The 17480-nt window shown below is 41.3% G+C and overlaps 1 protein-coding gene across 6 annotated transcripts in view; it reads left to right on the top strand.

Moving 5' to 3' along the window:
- The window catches only part of PTPN3 (protein tyrosine phosphatase non-receptor type 3), a 279790-nt gene that overhangs the window by 222908 nt on the left and 39402 nt on the right, over positions 1–17480 (top strand). For all 6 annotated transcript variants that reach the window (XM_034761382.1, XM_034761381.1, XM_034761380.1 and 3 more), the window contains 5 exons: positions 1793–1991; positions 3672–3749; positions 4746–4802; positions 10663–10819; positions 11802–11965. In XM_034761382.1, the coding sequence (XP_034617273.1) occupies positions 1793–1991; positions 3672–3749; positions 4746–4802; positions 10663–10819; positions 11802–11965 (655 nt within the window). The remainder of the gene's footprint in view (positions 1–1792; positions 1992–3671; positions 3750–4745; positions 4803–10662; positions 10820–11801; positions 11966–17480) is intronic.

Below are 17480 nucleotides of genomic sequence, written 5' to 3'. Positions count from 1 at the left end.
ATCTGCTCCAACTAATCCACCGCTGTTCAGTACAAGAAGTAAGGTAGTTGGAGTGCATGCAGATAAATGCTGGAATTCTAATTTTTGCACCACCACAAATAATGGCACATTCTCTTAGAACTTCCTCATGTCTACTTATTATTGCACTCTACCTCATCCCGAACCATTTCCAATGGCTGTTTCCAGCTCCAGGGAACAGAGTTAAGGTTGCATTGTGGGGATGATGTGTACTTTAACTTAATTTTCTATGTCTTGGTTTTCGGAGGGTTGTTTTTGTTGTTGTAACTGCTCTTGTCCTGGTTTTCAGAAGTTTGGGTATAGCTGAATTCAATATTCTTGTATGGCAGAAGGCACTGCTGGGCAACCATAACTGCATTAATGAAATTTTGGTGAAGTTCATTTCCTTGTCATTTTTAAGAATAGTTTCTCAGTATCCCCATGTTCCACAGCCCAGCTCTTTTTTTTTTACTGCCTCTGGCTCCTTGGCAACGATTGCCGTGGCCACAGGATGCACTGACTGGATGTTAATCACTTCACTGCCTCTGCATCATCTCCGTGTCTTCTTTCTCTCTGCCTGTATCACAGCCTGATTCTCCTCCAGTTTACTTCCACAGGGAGAAGTGGGTGTTGGAATGGGACCCACAGGCTATGGAGCTGGAGAGAGAAGGCAGGAACTATGCAAGGACTAGAATGGAGTCAGTGGGGAACATTTTTTAAAGATAAACAGAGCGAGGGGGGGAATAGGATGAGAGAGGGTTTTGGGGGACAGAGTTCAAAGCCCCCAACATTCCTACTGCACAGCTTTCCTTTGCACCCCACTCTTTCCTGCACTGCTCCAACAACCCTTTAATTGCTCCTAAATTCTTCCACACTGCTCAGAATTCCCCACCACTGGTCCGACACTGCTCCATGACTTCCAATGGTCACGTCCTCGCGCCCACTGCTCTGACTACCCCCCCCCCCCCCCCGCACACAAACCCCCACTACTCTGACCCCTGCTCCTCCCTTACATGCACATACTGGTTCCGCCCTCATCTTTGCCAAGTCCACTACCCCAGAGCTGGGCCTAGTGTATGGGGAAGGAGCTCTACAAATCCATCTGCAACATAGGAAGCTCAGAGAGGTGTGAAGTGGCTCATTAATATCAATCAGGTGTTCTGTGCTGAATGAAAACATCCCCACCACTATCTCAGTGCTGTGTACTGTGCCATTTTCTGAACACCCAGCTCCCCACTCTTCCTCAGTTTTAAAGGGGAAAAGAAATAGGAGCTATGGATGTGGGAAAGCTTGAGGGGGGGGGGGGGAAGGCAGAGATGAAACTTCTATAAACTTTACCCTTAATAACTTTTTCAGTATTTTCAATATTGCTTCCCCAGAAGCTGGGATAAATGCCAAGTGGCTGAGATCAGTTTCAGGAGGATTAGAGATGTAGTTTGAGCCCCAGATGTATGCAAAAAAGTTTAAAAATCAGATGATTTTGTCAACAGATGTTGGATTTTTCTGTGGGGTAGCTTATATCTCATGAATGCCTTGTTCAAATGATCCCAAATTTTGACCAAATCACCTTATCCCCCACCCCTATGAGGCACAGCAAATTTGAAGATAATCCAAATAATGGATTTTAGAGCATTTAAAATAGTCTACTGTTAAATAGAAAGTGACACTCAATTTTAACTGGCGCTCTGGTATAAGAAGTTGATATTATATGTTTGTAATTTCTACTGCATGTTGAGTTTAAACCCATGAATATCAGTACCTTTTTAATGTACTTTATCTTTTTCTTTTAATGAAGGAATGTATTGGAAAATAGTCCAACACAGAACTGTCTGACTCATACCTCACCGATTGCCTTGTCCCAGTCTCCCAATGGAGTTGGTAACTTTTCAGGCTCTTATCCATTGGATGGGGTGGACAAACAGTTTTTAGAAACATATGACAATGTCACAAAAGGGAGCTTAACAGAAGATTCCAGTCTGTACTACTGTGATAAGGTAAGTTGTTTAACAAGGCTGAATTAAATGCAAACAGAGAAGGACTAGTATAAATGTGCATCCAGTCTGTGAGATAAAGCATTCGTAGGGTTTTCCAGCAATGTTAACTTGTCTGTTGCACAATATACATGTTTAATGGCATGCACTAATAAGAGTAAGTCTGGTTTATTAAGGTCTACATTTACCAAAGAGGAAAACACTATGCAATGTGGCAAGCAAGTCTGCCAGCTCTGTGGGTTTTCCATAGGCTCCAAATTTTCAGACCCACCTGCAGAGAAAACCCCTAATTTAAGGGGAAAGCCCCATGTAGTTGTCTGCCCTTTGCCCTAATTCCCCATCTCTGGAGGAAGAAAAGCCAGTCAGAGCTGTTATACATGCCGATAGACAGCAGTGTCCCTCAGCATAGACAGCAGGCAACAGCTGCCCACCACTCTCTGGCTCCCCTTGCCGCCCAATCTCTCTAACCCCTTTTCCCCATCCCCTCCAGAGAGGGCTGCTGCCCAGGGCCCCTGATTTCCCTCACTACTACCAACTCCAGTGCTGTGCTGACTATTCCCAAGCACCACACCTAGCCCCAAAGCCCCCTTATTGCTTCCCCTCCCCAGCCTCACAAGTCTTCCAGGGGCCTACCAACCTTCCCCTCCCTTCCTGTTTTCCTACCCCCTCCCCTCTCCCTCCTATACAGGCGACTGCCAAACTAAACCACTTGTGGAAAGTGGGGTGGGAGAGAGGTGTATGGTAAAGTAAAAATGCCTAGGGTGTGGCAGGGAATGCAAGGGTGGATGGTGGAATAGCTAAAATTAAACCCCTTGGTGGGGAGTGTGAAATGCTATTGGGGGAAGATTAAATTCAAATGCTTCAGGGCAAAGAAGGGGATAATTGCAATGAAATGTTGTGGATGGTTCATAAAATGATATTTCTTGGGGTGAAGGAATGAAATGTTGATGTGGGCAAGCGAGGAGGAGGAAAACAATCAAATGCTGGGATTTCCCATTCCCTTTCAATGACACTTAATTTTCTGATGGAAAATTGGTCAGTAAGATTTTTCAACCAGCTCTATGTGCAGCCATTATTTTTTAAGTTTTGCACTTTAGATTATAGTTTTGAAAAATCTAAGTATGCTCAGCATGCAATTTTCAAAGGCCAGTAACTCAGTCTAATCGCAGTTAATTCTGCTGTGGATCCATAAAGTGAATTACCCCTCAATGAAGATTATTTCAATGCCAAATTTTACACCTCAAAATTCAGACACTCTGGCTTGTGGGACTTTTCAAAAAGATTCCAAATACATTTTTTTATGGGAAAGTTTATTTTTTATAGTTCTTGAAATCAATGTCTAGCCTACTTTTGTCTGAAACTTAACAAAAAGTCCTCTTTGGCCAGGGATCAGGCATTGAGGAGGTGACAATTTCTGAAAATTATGGGCAACAGGCTTATGATCGAAACCATTATGCAGCATTAATTGTGGTAGTCTCTGCCATTTCCAATATAATAAACAGGAAAATACAAACAATTTTTATGTACAGTACAATCCTAGCTCCTCTTCATTTTTACCACATTTACTTTTTTCTTTTTCTAATATGAATTAATCTGTATAGGAAATATTGTGTTCTTTTTTGCCATCATTTTGTGTTAAGAAATAGAAAATCTTAGAAGATTTTTTTTTTTAATGTGTTGCAGAATGAAGTAATTGATGGAGATTTGCTTTTGGTGCGAATCACTCCAGATGAAGATGGGAAATTTGGATTTAATCTGAAGGTAAAAAGGGAGCCTTAAAATCTCATGAACGTGCAACATAGTTAAGTAACTAGTGTCTTAACTGATCAAATCAATATTGTTTCCATTTTTAATGTCCATGTTTGCATCAGAGGTAAGAGATTAAGGGATATGACGATCCTTTGCTGTCCTACAAGGATTTTTTTTTTTGAAGAGTTAAAAACTCTAGCAAAGATTTTTTAGAAACAGATGCTTAAGATTAAGTTCCTAAATTGTTTATATAGGCACCCAAATAATGGCCTCATTGGCTAAAGCAAGCATCCAACTGCTTCTGTTGTCTTTAGTAGAAGTTGCTGTATGTCCAACACATTTGAAAAGCAGATCATTTATTCAGGTGCCTACAGGTGGACTATGGAGCCTAACATCAGGCACTTATTTTTGGAGAAGTAGGCCCTTCATGTTTTATCATCAACAAAACATCTTAATGGTGTGTGTGCACCCAGTGGTGAGCTAATTATTGCAAAGGTAAAAACTAGTAAATGAAGGAATTGGGGAAAGAGGTGCGGCGGCAGCTTCTGTACTTTCTGATTAATGTCCATTTTAAGGCCCTGTTACACTGCCTGAATGCTATGAAGTGGCTATAGTGAAAATGAGAATCCAGCTCCAGTTCTAGCATCTGATCCCTGTCACTTATTCATGGGCATTGTTAGGTCATCTGTTTCATTCATGAGTCCTGGGGAAGATGTGTTTTATGTCCATAAGACTTCAGTGGCATATAAAATATAAAAGGGATAAAGAAATGTGGCTGGTTTGAGACTCATAGTTTGATCCTGCAAGATGCTGAGTTCTCTGGTCCCAGTTCAGCATAGCACCTAAGCATGAGTACTGAGCACCTTGCAACGTCAAGCCCATGACAGTGAGGTACAAAGCATAAATTTTATATTCACATAGGAGCAAAAAATAGACTATTTGTTGTATAATGTACTGCTTACATTCTAAGAGTATATTTATAGTCACTGTTTACTTAACATCTTGCAGGGTGGTGTTGATCAAAAAATGCCTCTGGTGGTGTCAAGAATAACTCCAGGATCATCTGTAAGTAAATCCTCATGTAATTCTTCAGTGTATGGCTCTGTAGCAAAGCTAATTTTTTTCCAGTATCTGAATATGTTGTAACACGTAGCTGAAATGTCTTTTTTATGACTAGTACAATAGATGCATCATCTAAATCAAATTTGGAAGGACAAATGCATTTTATTTTAAGGTTTTATTTTGGGCACATACTTCAAAGTGTATTTTCCAAACTTTTATAACAAATTGAGATAATACCAATTTTAATTTGATATGAATCTGTGTGGTTTCTGCTGCAGTCTGCATATTGCAGAAGTTTCAAAAAGAAAAGTTTCATTGTAATTGAACCACAGTATAATGCAAGAATTCTCTAACTTTTTCTTAGCACAGACTACATCATAATAGAGAAATTGACTTGTGCCCCACATCCTGCCCCAGTCATGAATGTGTGGCCCACATTACCTATCTTTGTCATCATGTAACATCCATGTGGCAGCTATAGCTTGCTTTTATTCAGCTTTCAGGAATAAATACAGTTATGCAATTTAGTGAATTTGTAGTTGTCTCAGAGAAATATATGAACGGGAAACAGAGGAGCCAGCCCCACATGACAATTTAGTGCTTTCCTGACAGACCACCAAGCAAGTGAACAAGGGGCAGGAAGCACAGTTTGGGAACCTTTTAACCAGAACATTGAATTTGTTTTATGGGAAAGAGATAACTTTACATGTCAACTAAAAGCAACAAGTTACATTTTCTGAAATACAGTAGAGCCTCAGTAGAAGTAGAAGTATTTCTACAGTAGAAATACAGTAGAACCTAAGAGTTACGAACACCTTGAGAATGGAGGTTGTTCGTAACCCTGAAATGTTCATAACTCTGAACAAAACATTATGGTTCTTTCAAAAGTTTACAACTTTTCACTTAATACAGCTTTGAAACTTTACTATGCAGAAGAAAAAACCTGCTTTTAGCCATCTTAATTTAAATGAAACAAGCACAAGAACAATTTCCTTACCTTATTAAATCTTTTTTAAACTTTATCTTTATTTATTTAGTTGTTTACATTTAACACACTATTGTACTGTATTTCCTCTTTTTTTTCATCTCTGCTGCTGCCTGATTGCATACTTCCAGTTCCAAATGAGGTGTGTGGTTGACTGGTCAGTTTGTAACTCTGGTGTTCATAACTTTGAGGTTCTACTGTACTTCAAGATTACTTTGGTCTTACTATTTTCCACAAAAAGTACAGTGTATCAGTTCCTGGTTGTTTAATAAGAAGATGTAGCTGACACATGAATGTTCACTTTTAATGTGGTATGCAGAGCATCGGTAGACTATTCTGGCTACAAAACTAGAAATTCTTAATGTTATAATCTTTTCATCCATTTTGCTACTTCATTAATTTGCTCCAGAACGACTCATTATTGGTACATTTCACCTCCGGGGAACTACATGGTATATTCCCACATTATCTTTCCAGATTGTGCAAGTCACTTTTTCTTCTCTTCCCAAAAGAGGTTCTGGAATTATTTGAACAAACATATGCAACCAAATAAATCAGGTGTTTTCCCTTCTAGATCCTAAAGTAATTGAAAATATAATTTAAAGCAATCTACCTCTAGTTAAAGAATAATACTCATCTGGGAATACCTGTGGGTAGATTAACTTTTGTGACTTTAGTGAAGAGAGATCCATCTAACTACTTTGGGTGGAAGACAATGCAAGAATGAAGAAATGGAACTATAGTTAAATGTAGGTGACATTTAAAAGTACTACATGTTAAAAAGTCAATAGTTTAATGTCCTAACAGGATAATGAGGAAGACATTAACATTATAATTGATTGAAAACAATATGGGGAATTTTTAGGACCAAAGAAGAAGTGCTTGGTATTATACCAAACTTTGGTGGCTTAAACTGGATGAAAAGGCATTAGCACCTTGTCTTGAAAAGTTTGATCTCTGAAAAAGGTTTATATTGTACCTGCATTGAAAGGATTAATTCCACTCCTAGATGCCTTTTTCTCTGTGTGCATTGTGGATTCCTTGGTAAGTGGCTGGCTAACAGCTAGCATTCTTGGTGACTGGTAGAGAAGAATGTCAACTTCCAGGGAAACTGTTAATCACTGTAAAATGTTGATGCCTCACGATCCACTCTCTGCTTTCTTGTTTGATTCACTTGATTAAATCCGGGTCTACACTAAAAAGTTCGGTTGACCCAGCTACATCACTCAGGGTTGTGGAAAAATCTAACCCCCTGAGCAACATCATTAAGCCAACCTAACCCCCAGGGTAGACAGTGCTAGGTTGATGGAAGAATTCTTCTGTTCACCTAGCTGCCACCTCTCAGGGGTGTGGATTAACTTCAGTGGTGGGAGAACCCCTCGAATCATTGTAGTGAGTATCTACACTGAAGCACTATAGTAGCGCAGCTACAGCACTGCAGACGTGCCACTGCAATATCTTGTGAAAATGTAGCCTTGCTGTAGAGTAGAATCTCAGAGATAGTAACACCAGAGTTGCGGACTTACTGGCCAGCCAGACACCTGTGGAACCGGAAGTCATCAATCAGGCAGCAGCACAGACAAAAAAAAAAAAAAAAAACAGGCAGGGGGGAGGGATTGTTCAGTGGTTTGAGCATTGACCTGCTATACCCAGGGTTGTTAGTTCAATCCTTGAGGGGGCCATTTAGGGATCTGGGGCAAAAATCTGTCTGGGGATTGGTCCTGTTTTGAGCAGGGGGTTGGACTAGATGATCTCCTGAGGTTCCTTCCAACCCTGATATTCTATGATTCTAAGGCAAATACTGTACTGCCTTAGGGCTTTAGCCCTGGGGCTCAGAGCTTCTGCCACGGTGGGGCTGGGGCTGCAGCCGCATGGTGAGGGGGGAATTCAGGGCTCTGGGTGGAGGGGAGGCTCAGGGCTTCTGACCCTCGGGAACACTGGGGCTCAGGGCTTTAGACTGGGGGGAGCACTGGAGCTCAGGACTTAAGCACCATGGGGGGCATGGAGGCTCAGGGCTTCACCCACCAGGGGTTGGGGCTACAGTCATGAGGGGGGGGTCAGGCCTCCGGGTGAGGGTGGGGAGCTCGGGGCTCAGGGCTTTAGACCGGGGAGAGTGCTGGGGCTCAGAGTTTCAGCCCCATGGGCTCCGCTCCCAGCTTCAGCCCTGCTAGGGCACTGAGCTTGGAGCTTTCGCTATGAGGGGAGCACCAATTTCAGCCCTACCTCTCCCCCCGTAGCTAACGCCCCGAGCCCTGGTGGCCCCCCTCACTGCAGCTGAGAGTGGAATGCAGCCACGGAACTGAAGCCCTGAGTCCCAGCACTCCCCCCACGTCTAAAGCCTTGAGCCCCGGTGCTTGGGCGGGACAGAAGCCCAGAGCACCCCGCCCGGAGCCCTAGTGCCCCAAGGGTCAGAAACCCAGATCCTTCCCCCCTACCCAGAGCCCTGACCCTGACCCCCCACACACACACATCCTGTGGCTGCAGCCCCAACCCTCCCTCCCCCCCGCCCCCCGGCTGAAGTCTTGTTTAGAGTTGCAGAACATTTCAGAGTTACAGACGACCTCCATTCCCGAGGTGTCCATAACTCTGAGGTTCTACTCTATAAAAAAGATTTTGAAACCTTTCCCTCTGCATTCCAGATCAATCCTTGAGATTCCAAAAAGCTACCTGCTGCCGTGACGTGTAACTTTTTAAAATATATGACAAATGGTAATACACAAAATAGTAAGACAAACATCCACAGCAATAGTATTGTACAATCCTGCTTTCTGAAAAAGTACAGAGTAGTAGGGACTTTCCAGGGAACTACTAAAGCTGAGGAATTCAAATATTGGCCACTAAATGTTCTGGCTGTCCTTTAAGATTTTTTCTTTGCCTTTTTGCATTTTTTTCCCTTCTTCATTCATCATTTTCAGTTCTCTCCATCTTAACTATTTTCCCCCCTTTCTTCTTTTCTTTCCCTCCTTTTTTATGTCTTTCTTAAAACACCCACACACCTCAGCACACTGCCTCTTCCCTTATTCCATGCTGGAACTGCAGCTTTTCCATTTTGCTTATGTTTTCTCTTCCATTTCACTATTTTCTTTCCCCCTTATCTGATTGTCTTTCACACTCTCACCTGTTAGTTTGTCGTCTTAGCGTACGTGCAAAGTGCCTCAGGTGGTACATGACCATGATTCATCACCAAATTTGGTCCACTGGTTGTTCCCTCGTTTCTCTCCCCAACTACTCAGATTACCCTTTCCTTCCTGCAGATTTCCCCTTTTTATCTTTCTCTCCCTATTGGTTTTGCCAATCTCACCGTTTCTTTACATCATCTCTCATTTCTTCCTGCAAATGCTATTTGCCATTAGCCCACTTCTCTACCTCAGTCCTTCAGCTGTTCCCCATTCATCCTGAAATATGTAAACCAGGGCAAGGAGGAAAGTGCTAATCAGGATGACTTGTTCCAATTCCTGTTTTTTGACAGGACAAATAACATTGGGTGAATAGACATTGATTCGTGAAGCTCTGCAACACCAACAGGTATAGGTGGGGGAGCAATTAAGATTAGGTTGAAAGGATGAGCAGATCTCTAATGCATTTAGGGGCAAGTCTTCACTACAGGGGGGGTCGATTTAAGATTCGCAAATTCAGCTACGCGAATAGCGTAGCTGAATTTGACCTATCGGAGCCGACTTACCCCGCTGTGAGGACGGCGGCAAAATCGACCTCCGCGGCTCCCCGTCGACGGCGCTTACTCCCACCTCTGCTGGTGGAGTAAGAGTGTCGATTCAGGGATCGATTGTTGCGTCCCGACGAGACGCGATAATTCGATCCCCAAGAGATCGATTTCTACCCACCGATTCAGGTGGGTAGTGTAGACCTAGCCTAGGCTTCGTTCTGATGCTGCTGGGTGCCTCCAGAACAGAATATCCGGTTTTTCTAGGGACTAGCAAACATGAGTGATTTTGTTCTGCTCCTAGCAGGCCTCTCCCAGAGGGATTTTTGACTGCAGAGGATCCTTACTCAAACAGCCTTGCTTTGGACTCAGATCTGCTGAGTCCTAAAGAGCACTGATGAAGAACTGAGGAGAAATTCCAAAGCCCGGTGCCAAGTCCAGTACAGGGAGGATTCTAGCAGATCTTCACACAATCAGGGAGCGTTCACAGCATGCATGGCACACCTAATTCCTGCCACCTTCTGTGGCTGCAGGGGCTGGAATAGGATTTGCCCCTAAGAGTGGCACATGTGGGTGTTGGAGATCAAAGGACCTGTCCAAAATTGTTAATGGGGACGCAGGAATAAAGCTGCTAACTCCCCAGTAGCATTTGATCAGTTCTCCCCTGTGGAACAAGAAGAAGCTTGTATGAATCTAACAAAAATGCATAAATCATCAGTTGTGTTTATAGTTCAGTAAAACCAATTATGTGTAATGTAGGAACAGCCCTCATATATGTTGTTTAATATTAATCTTCAGTTTCCTTGTATGATGATGGAGCAAAATTAATGTTATAAAGCATTTTACTCAATATAAATTGAAACTTACTCCTATTCTTTGCTATTTTAATCACTCTGCTCTCTTTTATGTGTGAGACATTTTTCAAAATCTTTCTAAAAGTCCAGATTGTAAAGCTCAGATGCATAAAACATATCAAGTGCAAACTTTTGTATAGCTGTTAATAGACTGTGTGAACTGTTACTCTCATCTTCATTCTGAAGCCACTAGAACAATTTTAGATCTGAATCCTCTGACATAGCTTCTGATACAGAGGGCAAGACTTTGTCAGGAGAATAACTTTGTCTTTGCTGCACGATAAATTCAGTCTCCCTGAGATTAGAAATGTTCTACTGAAGGTATTGGATAAACTGAAATTTTTTTCTTTGGTTGTGAAACAGGCTGACACGTGTATTCCAAAACTGAATGAAGGTGATCAGATAGTGTTAATCAATGGTCGAGACATCTCAGAGCATACTCATGACCAAGTGGTAATGTTTATAAAAGCCAGCAGAGAATTGCACACAAGAGAGCTTGCACTTCTGGTCAGGCGGAAAGGTAACTGCACTAAGGTTTTTAAATGTAATTGAGACTGTCATGCCTTTAAATTGTGGCTTTTCCCCCTTGCAATTTACTTTAATATATTCATAATCAAGAGTTATACTGTGAATGGGTCTGTATTAAAATAGAGTGGTAACATTTGAGATCTTCTCTCTTCTTGATTACTAACGCAAATGTTTGAGCCATTAGCCTTATACATTCAAGTGAGGAGCACATCAACTCAGAATGCTGTGTTTTTTGCATCATACAACTGCAGTTTTGGTGAGGTTTTAGTCAAAGTGAAGAGTATAGACCCAAGTGGGTGAATATTCTGAGAATACTAAACAATACTAATTTCAAATAAAAGATATGGCAGTAAGTTTCCGCTTAATTTTAATTTAATTTAAATAAATAGTTTCTTGCACAAAAAACATTTTGATAAACATTTTAAAATACAGTACCATCTTCTAAAACTTCTATTCCAGAAGTGGAAATAACACTAAATTCTCCCAAGCACAGACATACAATGAAAAATGTAATATACAACAAATCCAGAAGGCTCATTTTATCATTCTTGAAATAGGCATATTTATAAATTTTGTTCCAAATTTCAATAGGTGAAATTCACGGGCTTCTTCCTGTGGTGGTGGTGACTTGTTTGCCTACCCAAAAATGTACGTGAAAGGGCTGCTGGTGTATCATTAGATTAAACTTTTGAAACTTGGATGCTTATGGTCTTACCCATATTTGGACACCTAAATCATTGGTCTCATTTTTCAAAGGTGTTGAACTCTTACTGATTTGTGCAGAGCTGGGGTTGGTCAGCATGTGTAAAACTATGGCCAAATTTATTTAGATGTCTCAGTTTGGGATTAGTAGCCTAATTTACAGCATCAAGGAGGATTGAAAATGTCCATGCTTGTACTCAAGTAGGTTTTAACATAACTAAAGATTGCTACTGAATGCATGTAAAAAGTCTAAATTTGCCTCTGTCTTTCAGTTGCCCAACCCTTCGTTGAGACCAAGTCAGAAGATGAAGCAGATTCCCAGAACTTTCTAGAATCCATTCTTCGCACGTGTTCAGAGTACGGTGACACACTAGAGGGGTCTATGGAACAACTGAAGAAAGGGCTGGAAAGTGGGACAGTACTCATTCAATTTGAGGTAGGTAACATTAAATCCACAGTTACCTGGTGGTTCTGACTAAGGAGAGACTTTAAGGCATTTGGACATTTATCACTCCCATTCAACCCCATCTCAACAGGCTTAATACAGCCCCCTCTCTCTCTCGCTCACTCTTACACTCTCAACCATCTTGGGGAAGAGTGAGTTATCGGTCTTGCATGAAACACCATGTGTTGAGAAAAATCACTGTTTAAGATTTTTAGTTCAACGACCAGAACCCCCCGCCCCCCCCAATTCATCTTAATTTTATGAATTCTCTTCATGCCAAAAATAAAGTTTTCTGACAGAAATCAGACCAGTCTGCTCTTGACAGAGTTTCCTGTGTCACACAATGAAAATGCAGGATTATTTTTTATGAATGCAGACAACAGTTTCTCTCTTCCTCTTTTCCTATATTTGCTGTGCTTTACATGGAGTAACAGCAAGAGCTCACTCCCTCCTGGCTTTTTTCTCCTACAAGTTTATATATTTCTGTGGTATGTACGTTTCTGTGTTGTGGAGGGAGAATCTTCTTATCTATCAGGAACTGGTGTGGAACATAAAATATCTGAGTTCTCTTTCTGGCTCCCACACATACTGCTTGTGTGACCAGGGGCAAATCACTTAGTCACATTGTGACTCAGTTCCCCATGTGTAAAATGGAGATAATACTTCCATACCTCAAAGAGCTGTTGCGTGGGAAAATTCATGTATTGTATGTGATGTGCTCAGATATATTTGCAATAAGTGTCATAAAACCCCCACAAAATAAATTTCAATATAGTTTATCAAATTAATTTCTTCACTACAGAAATTGCTGATTAAACCAGGGAATTAGGAATAAAGTTAAGAACAGCCATACTGGGTCAGACCAGTGGTCCATCTAACCCAGTACTCTGTCTTCAACAGTGGCTGGTGCCAGATGCTTCAGAGGGAATGAACAGAACAGGGCAATTATCAAGTGAACCATCCTCTGTTCTCCAGTCCCAGCATCTGGCAGTCTGAGGCTTAGGGACACCCAGAACATGGGGTTGCATCTTGACTAGTAGCCATTAATGGACCTATCCTCCATAAATTTATCTTTTTTTTTTTTTTTTTTATCCGAGTTATATTTTTGGCCTTCACAACATCACCTGGCAATGAGTTCAACAGGTTGACTGCGAGTTGTGGGAAGAAATACTTCCTTTTGTTTGTTTTAATCCTGCTCCTATTAATTTCATTTGGTGATCTCTGGTTCTTGTGTTTATGTGAAGGGGTAAATAACACTTCATTATTCACTTTCTCCACACCCTTCATGATTTTACAGACCTCTATCATAGCCCCTCTTGGTCTTCTCTTTTCTAAACTGCCCAGTCCCAATCTTTTTAATCTCTCCTCATATGGAAACTGTTCCATACCCCTAATCAGAGAAGGGCAACAAAAATGTTCTTCCGTTGTTTTTCAATGCTTTTCTTGTGGCAAGGTAATTCAGTGAACCAAATCTGGGTCTCTATGTCCCTCTTGCTCTCAGGGCCTCAATTTAATTTAAAAATGAATAAAATAGGGGCTATGATGCTGATTGTATTGTTCATTTTCATATTGAAATCAATAAACACCTCCATTTTTAAAAGTGAGTTAAATTCCTCTTAGACTCTCATCAGCTGCACCAAAGTAACAAAGAAATATGGAGACCTTGCCACAAAATTTAAGGGCAAATTACCTTATGGTTCAAGGGATTTTGTATATAATGTTTGCAGTTGCCCCAAGGTATTTCAAGTTTCTTACCATCCCTTCATCTTTTTACATCCCTTCATAGTATTTCTCTATCCCTTTTGGACTTTCCAACTGCACTCAATTTAGCAGCCTCTGTAAATTTCATTAAGAAGTTTATCCCTTTTTTTGAGATCACTGATGATCATGTTAAATAAAAGTAGACCTAGAACTTATTCCTTCTCTTATCCCACTAGATACTTGCCCAACTCAGTCAACATTGTTCATCTTTACCCTTTTCCCAGTTCTTAAGACATTTTGCAGTGTGTGTGTCCGTTCATATATCCAGGCTAATAAGACAGAGGTAAGCACACTATCTATAAGGCTATGTTAATACTGCACTCTTCTTTCAGCAGTGTGTAGAGTATTTACTCAGGGTAGCCCCATTAGCATGGGTTTAAGGAGCAGTGTAGACAATGAGGCACAGCTGAGGTGGATAAAGTACAGACACACCTAAACGGTATAGGTGTGTTCCCAAGTACATACCCTATATGGCTTTCTACTCTCACCCAAGTTGTGCCATCCCAACTCTACACAGTAAAAATAGCAGTAGTGTCCCACTGCCTCTCAGCTGCTGGAGCCTTTCCCCACCATAGGGAAAGATTTCGTCATCTCCCCACCACTAGAGCTTTCCCCCACTGCAGATAAGGAAGGACTCCAGCAGTGGGGAAAGTCTCCGCTAGCTCCCCACTGCCAGACTCTTCCTTCCTCTGCCTCCCTCCTGCCAGAGCCTTTCACTGACATGTGTAGCTACACACCACAGTGTGGCCGCAGCTTGCTTTTTGTTTGACGTGTAGCTACTCATACCTAGTGCCCTGCGTGGATACAACATTTATATCCACAGATATAAAACAGGCACCGGGCTCACCAGCAGCTGTCCCTGGTCACACTAGTGTGTGCAAGTGTTTCACAAGCTCCCCATAGGAATCCCTTCTGTGCAGCGGCGTGCGCCTCCTGTCTGGGAGCTTGCAAGCCACTTTCACATGCTACTGTGACCAGGGACAGCTGCTGGTGATCCTGGTGCCCACCCAGTGGGCAGAGCTGAGGGCAGTATAGCCACACCGGAGGAGCTGCCTGGGCTGGACGCTAGCTCCTGCCAGCGGCGGCCCGACATGCTGCTGCTTTTGTCGCTGCGGTTCCTGGTAGAGCCCTGCAGCTCCGCAGATATCCACATCCGCAGATATAAATGTTGTATCCTCACAGGGTTCTACGCATATCTTACACTGCACCGAAAAGTGGTGTGTAGTGGAGACATGGCCCTACTAAGTGGACTACCTCATTTTGCACTAGCTGAATTTTATTATCTCCAGAGAGAGAGAGAGAGCATTGCATTATTCCAAGAAGACAGTAATTGCCAGGATCAGTTTTCCATTTTTGAAAAACAGAACCACATATGTTTACTTCAGACTTCTGGTAGTTCCCCAGTTCTCCAGGAATTTTTTGAAAATAGTCAGTGGTTCCTTAGCCAGTTCTTTAACTCTAGGATGCAAATTAATTAGTATATATCATAGACTTAATAACCTATTAAAATTCAGTTTTAAAAGTCTGTTTTTAAATTATGGGCTCATAAAACACCTATAAAATATAAAATTCTATACGAGTTCTATACGTTTACCCCAATGTTGTGGGTAGGGGAAATGGAGAAGAAAAAATTTCTAAAACTGTCCTTTGATATATTCAGTATGTGACGGAACGAGGGAAATGTGGAGTTTGCAATGGTAACCATTGCTAATAGGCTCTGGTTTCTTATAATAGCTAAGCAGATCTACAAATACGATGTGATAAAACAGAAAGCCATTCTTGTACCTGCTGTGCTTAGAAATTCTCTCTGGTGAGTGGACTTTAACATAATACATTTTAAGCCGGGAAGGACTCTGAAAACTCAGAGCTGAGATCTTGACATTAATAATATCTTTGTCTTCCACTAAAAGCACAAATTTCTAATCAAACCAAAAGCTGAACCTAAATTTTAATTGCTGCAAGTATTTAAAAAATGTACTAACTAGGTCTCTTCCCATGTGAGTTTTTCCCCTGCTTATGCTGTTCAAACTGAAAATGTGTTGCAAACTGTGATACTGAGTATCAGGATTCAGTTAACCTTATAGAGGAACTAATTTTCAACACATGCTTTTGGTAACCACAGATTTTTATGTAAAAAGATATTCTGTCAGCATCCTGTTGCTTTTACTCTATTTGTGTATGGAATCTTATATTAAAGACTATATTATTTTAAAATGGCAAGATACATTAAGCTCTTTGGAAGAATTAAAATTCCCCAAAATTCCTCATGATATAATAGGGATTAGATTATTAAACCTTCTTTTACTTAGAAGAGGTAAAAGTAGAGTTGGGGGTGGAGGATGGAAATTAAGTATGTAGTGTGTGTATATATTGTGACAGACCCAGACCAGTGGGGTAGAGGAGTCTGGTAGAGGGCAAATATACTGGTCACTGGATGAGTAGTTTTCTGTTCCCTGAGTGACCAGAGCAGGGGCTGCACTAGAGTAATCAGGAAACTGCTAGAACCAGTTAAGGCAGGCAGGCTAATTAGGACACCTGGAGCCAATTAAGAAGAAGCTGCTAGAATCAATTAAGGCAGGCTAATCAGGGCACCTGGGTTTTAAAAGGAGCTCACTTCAGTTTGTGGTGCGAGTGTGAGGAGCTGGGAGCAAGAGGCCCAAGGAGCTGAGAGTGACAGAGTGTGCTGCTGGAGGACTGAGAAGCACAAGCGTTATCAGACACCAGGAAGAAGGTCCTGTGGTGAGAATAAGGAAGATGTTTGGAGGAGGCCATGGGGAAGTAGCCCAGGAAGTTGTAGCTGTCATGCAGCGTTACAGGAGCCACTATAGACAGCTACAGTCCACAGGGCCCTGGGCTGAAACCCGGAGTACAGGGCGGGCCCAGGTTCCCCCCAGACCTCCCAATTGACCTTCTCCCAGAGGGGAAGGTCTCTGGGCTGTTCCCCAACCCACATGGTGAATCTCTGAGGCAAGAAAATCCGCCAATAAGCGCAGCACCCACCAAGATAGAGGAGGAACTTTGTCACAATATACATCGTGCTTTGTAAGCAGATCTTCATTTTAAGATAAGTTAATTCTGTTGACTTGAAGAAAATAAAGACTTAAGCTTGAGCTGTTCACTTGTTCTGCCAAGTAATGACAAGGCGAAATTTTTAAGACCTTCAGGCCTAAAAGTTTGTGGGATGTTTTCCTTATAAATAATTCTCAGTGCCTCTACAACATTGAGAGAACATAAAGATGAAATAAGACTATGGCCCCTGTAAAACAGAATCATATTTCAATACCCTTTACAGGAAGCAGATTTTTGTTAAGATCATTGTAAAAGGTAGTAAGTAGACTTTGCCTTAATAATACCGTAATAATACTTAATAGAACTGTGAAGGAGGATAAATTGATAATCATAAAAGGTATAAGCCAATTAAGTTATGCATTTCTTAGGAACTTGAAAAATTGTTTCTCTCATATTATATTAGGGTTGTCAATCGCAGTTAACTCACATGATAACTCAAAAAAATTAATCACAATTAATCGCCATTTTAATCGCACGGTTAAACAATAGAATACCAATTGAAATGTATTAACTATTTTTGGATTTTTTCTACATTTTCACATATTTATTTAAATTACAACATAGACTACAAAGTGTACATTGCTCACTTTATATTATATTTTATTACAAATATTTGCACTGTAAAAATGATAAAAGAAACAGTATTTTTAGTTCACCTCATACAAGTAGTGTAGTG

This window comes from Trachemys scripta, chromosome 2, assembly GCF_013100865.1.
Source record: "Trachemys scripta elegans isolate TJP31775 chromosome 2, CAS_Tse_1.0, whole genome shotgun sequence".
In the NCBI taxonomy this organism is placed as follows: Eukaryota; Metazoa; Chordata; order Testudines; family Emydidae; genus Trachemys; species Trachemys scripta.
This window is presented reverse-complemented; position numbering and strand designations above follow the sequence as displayed.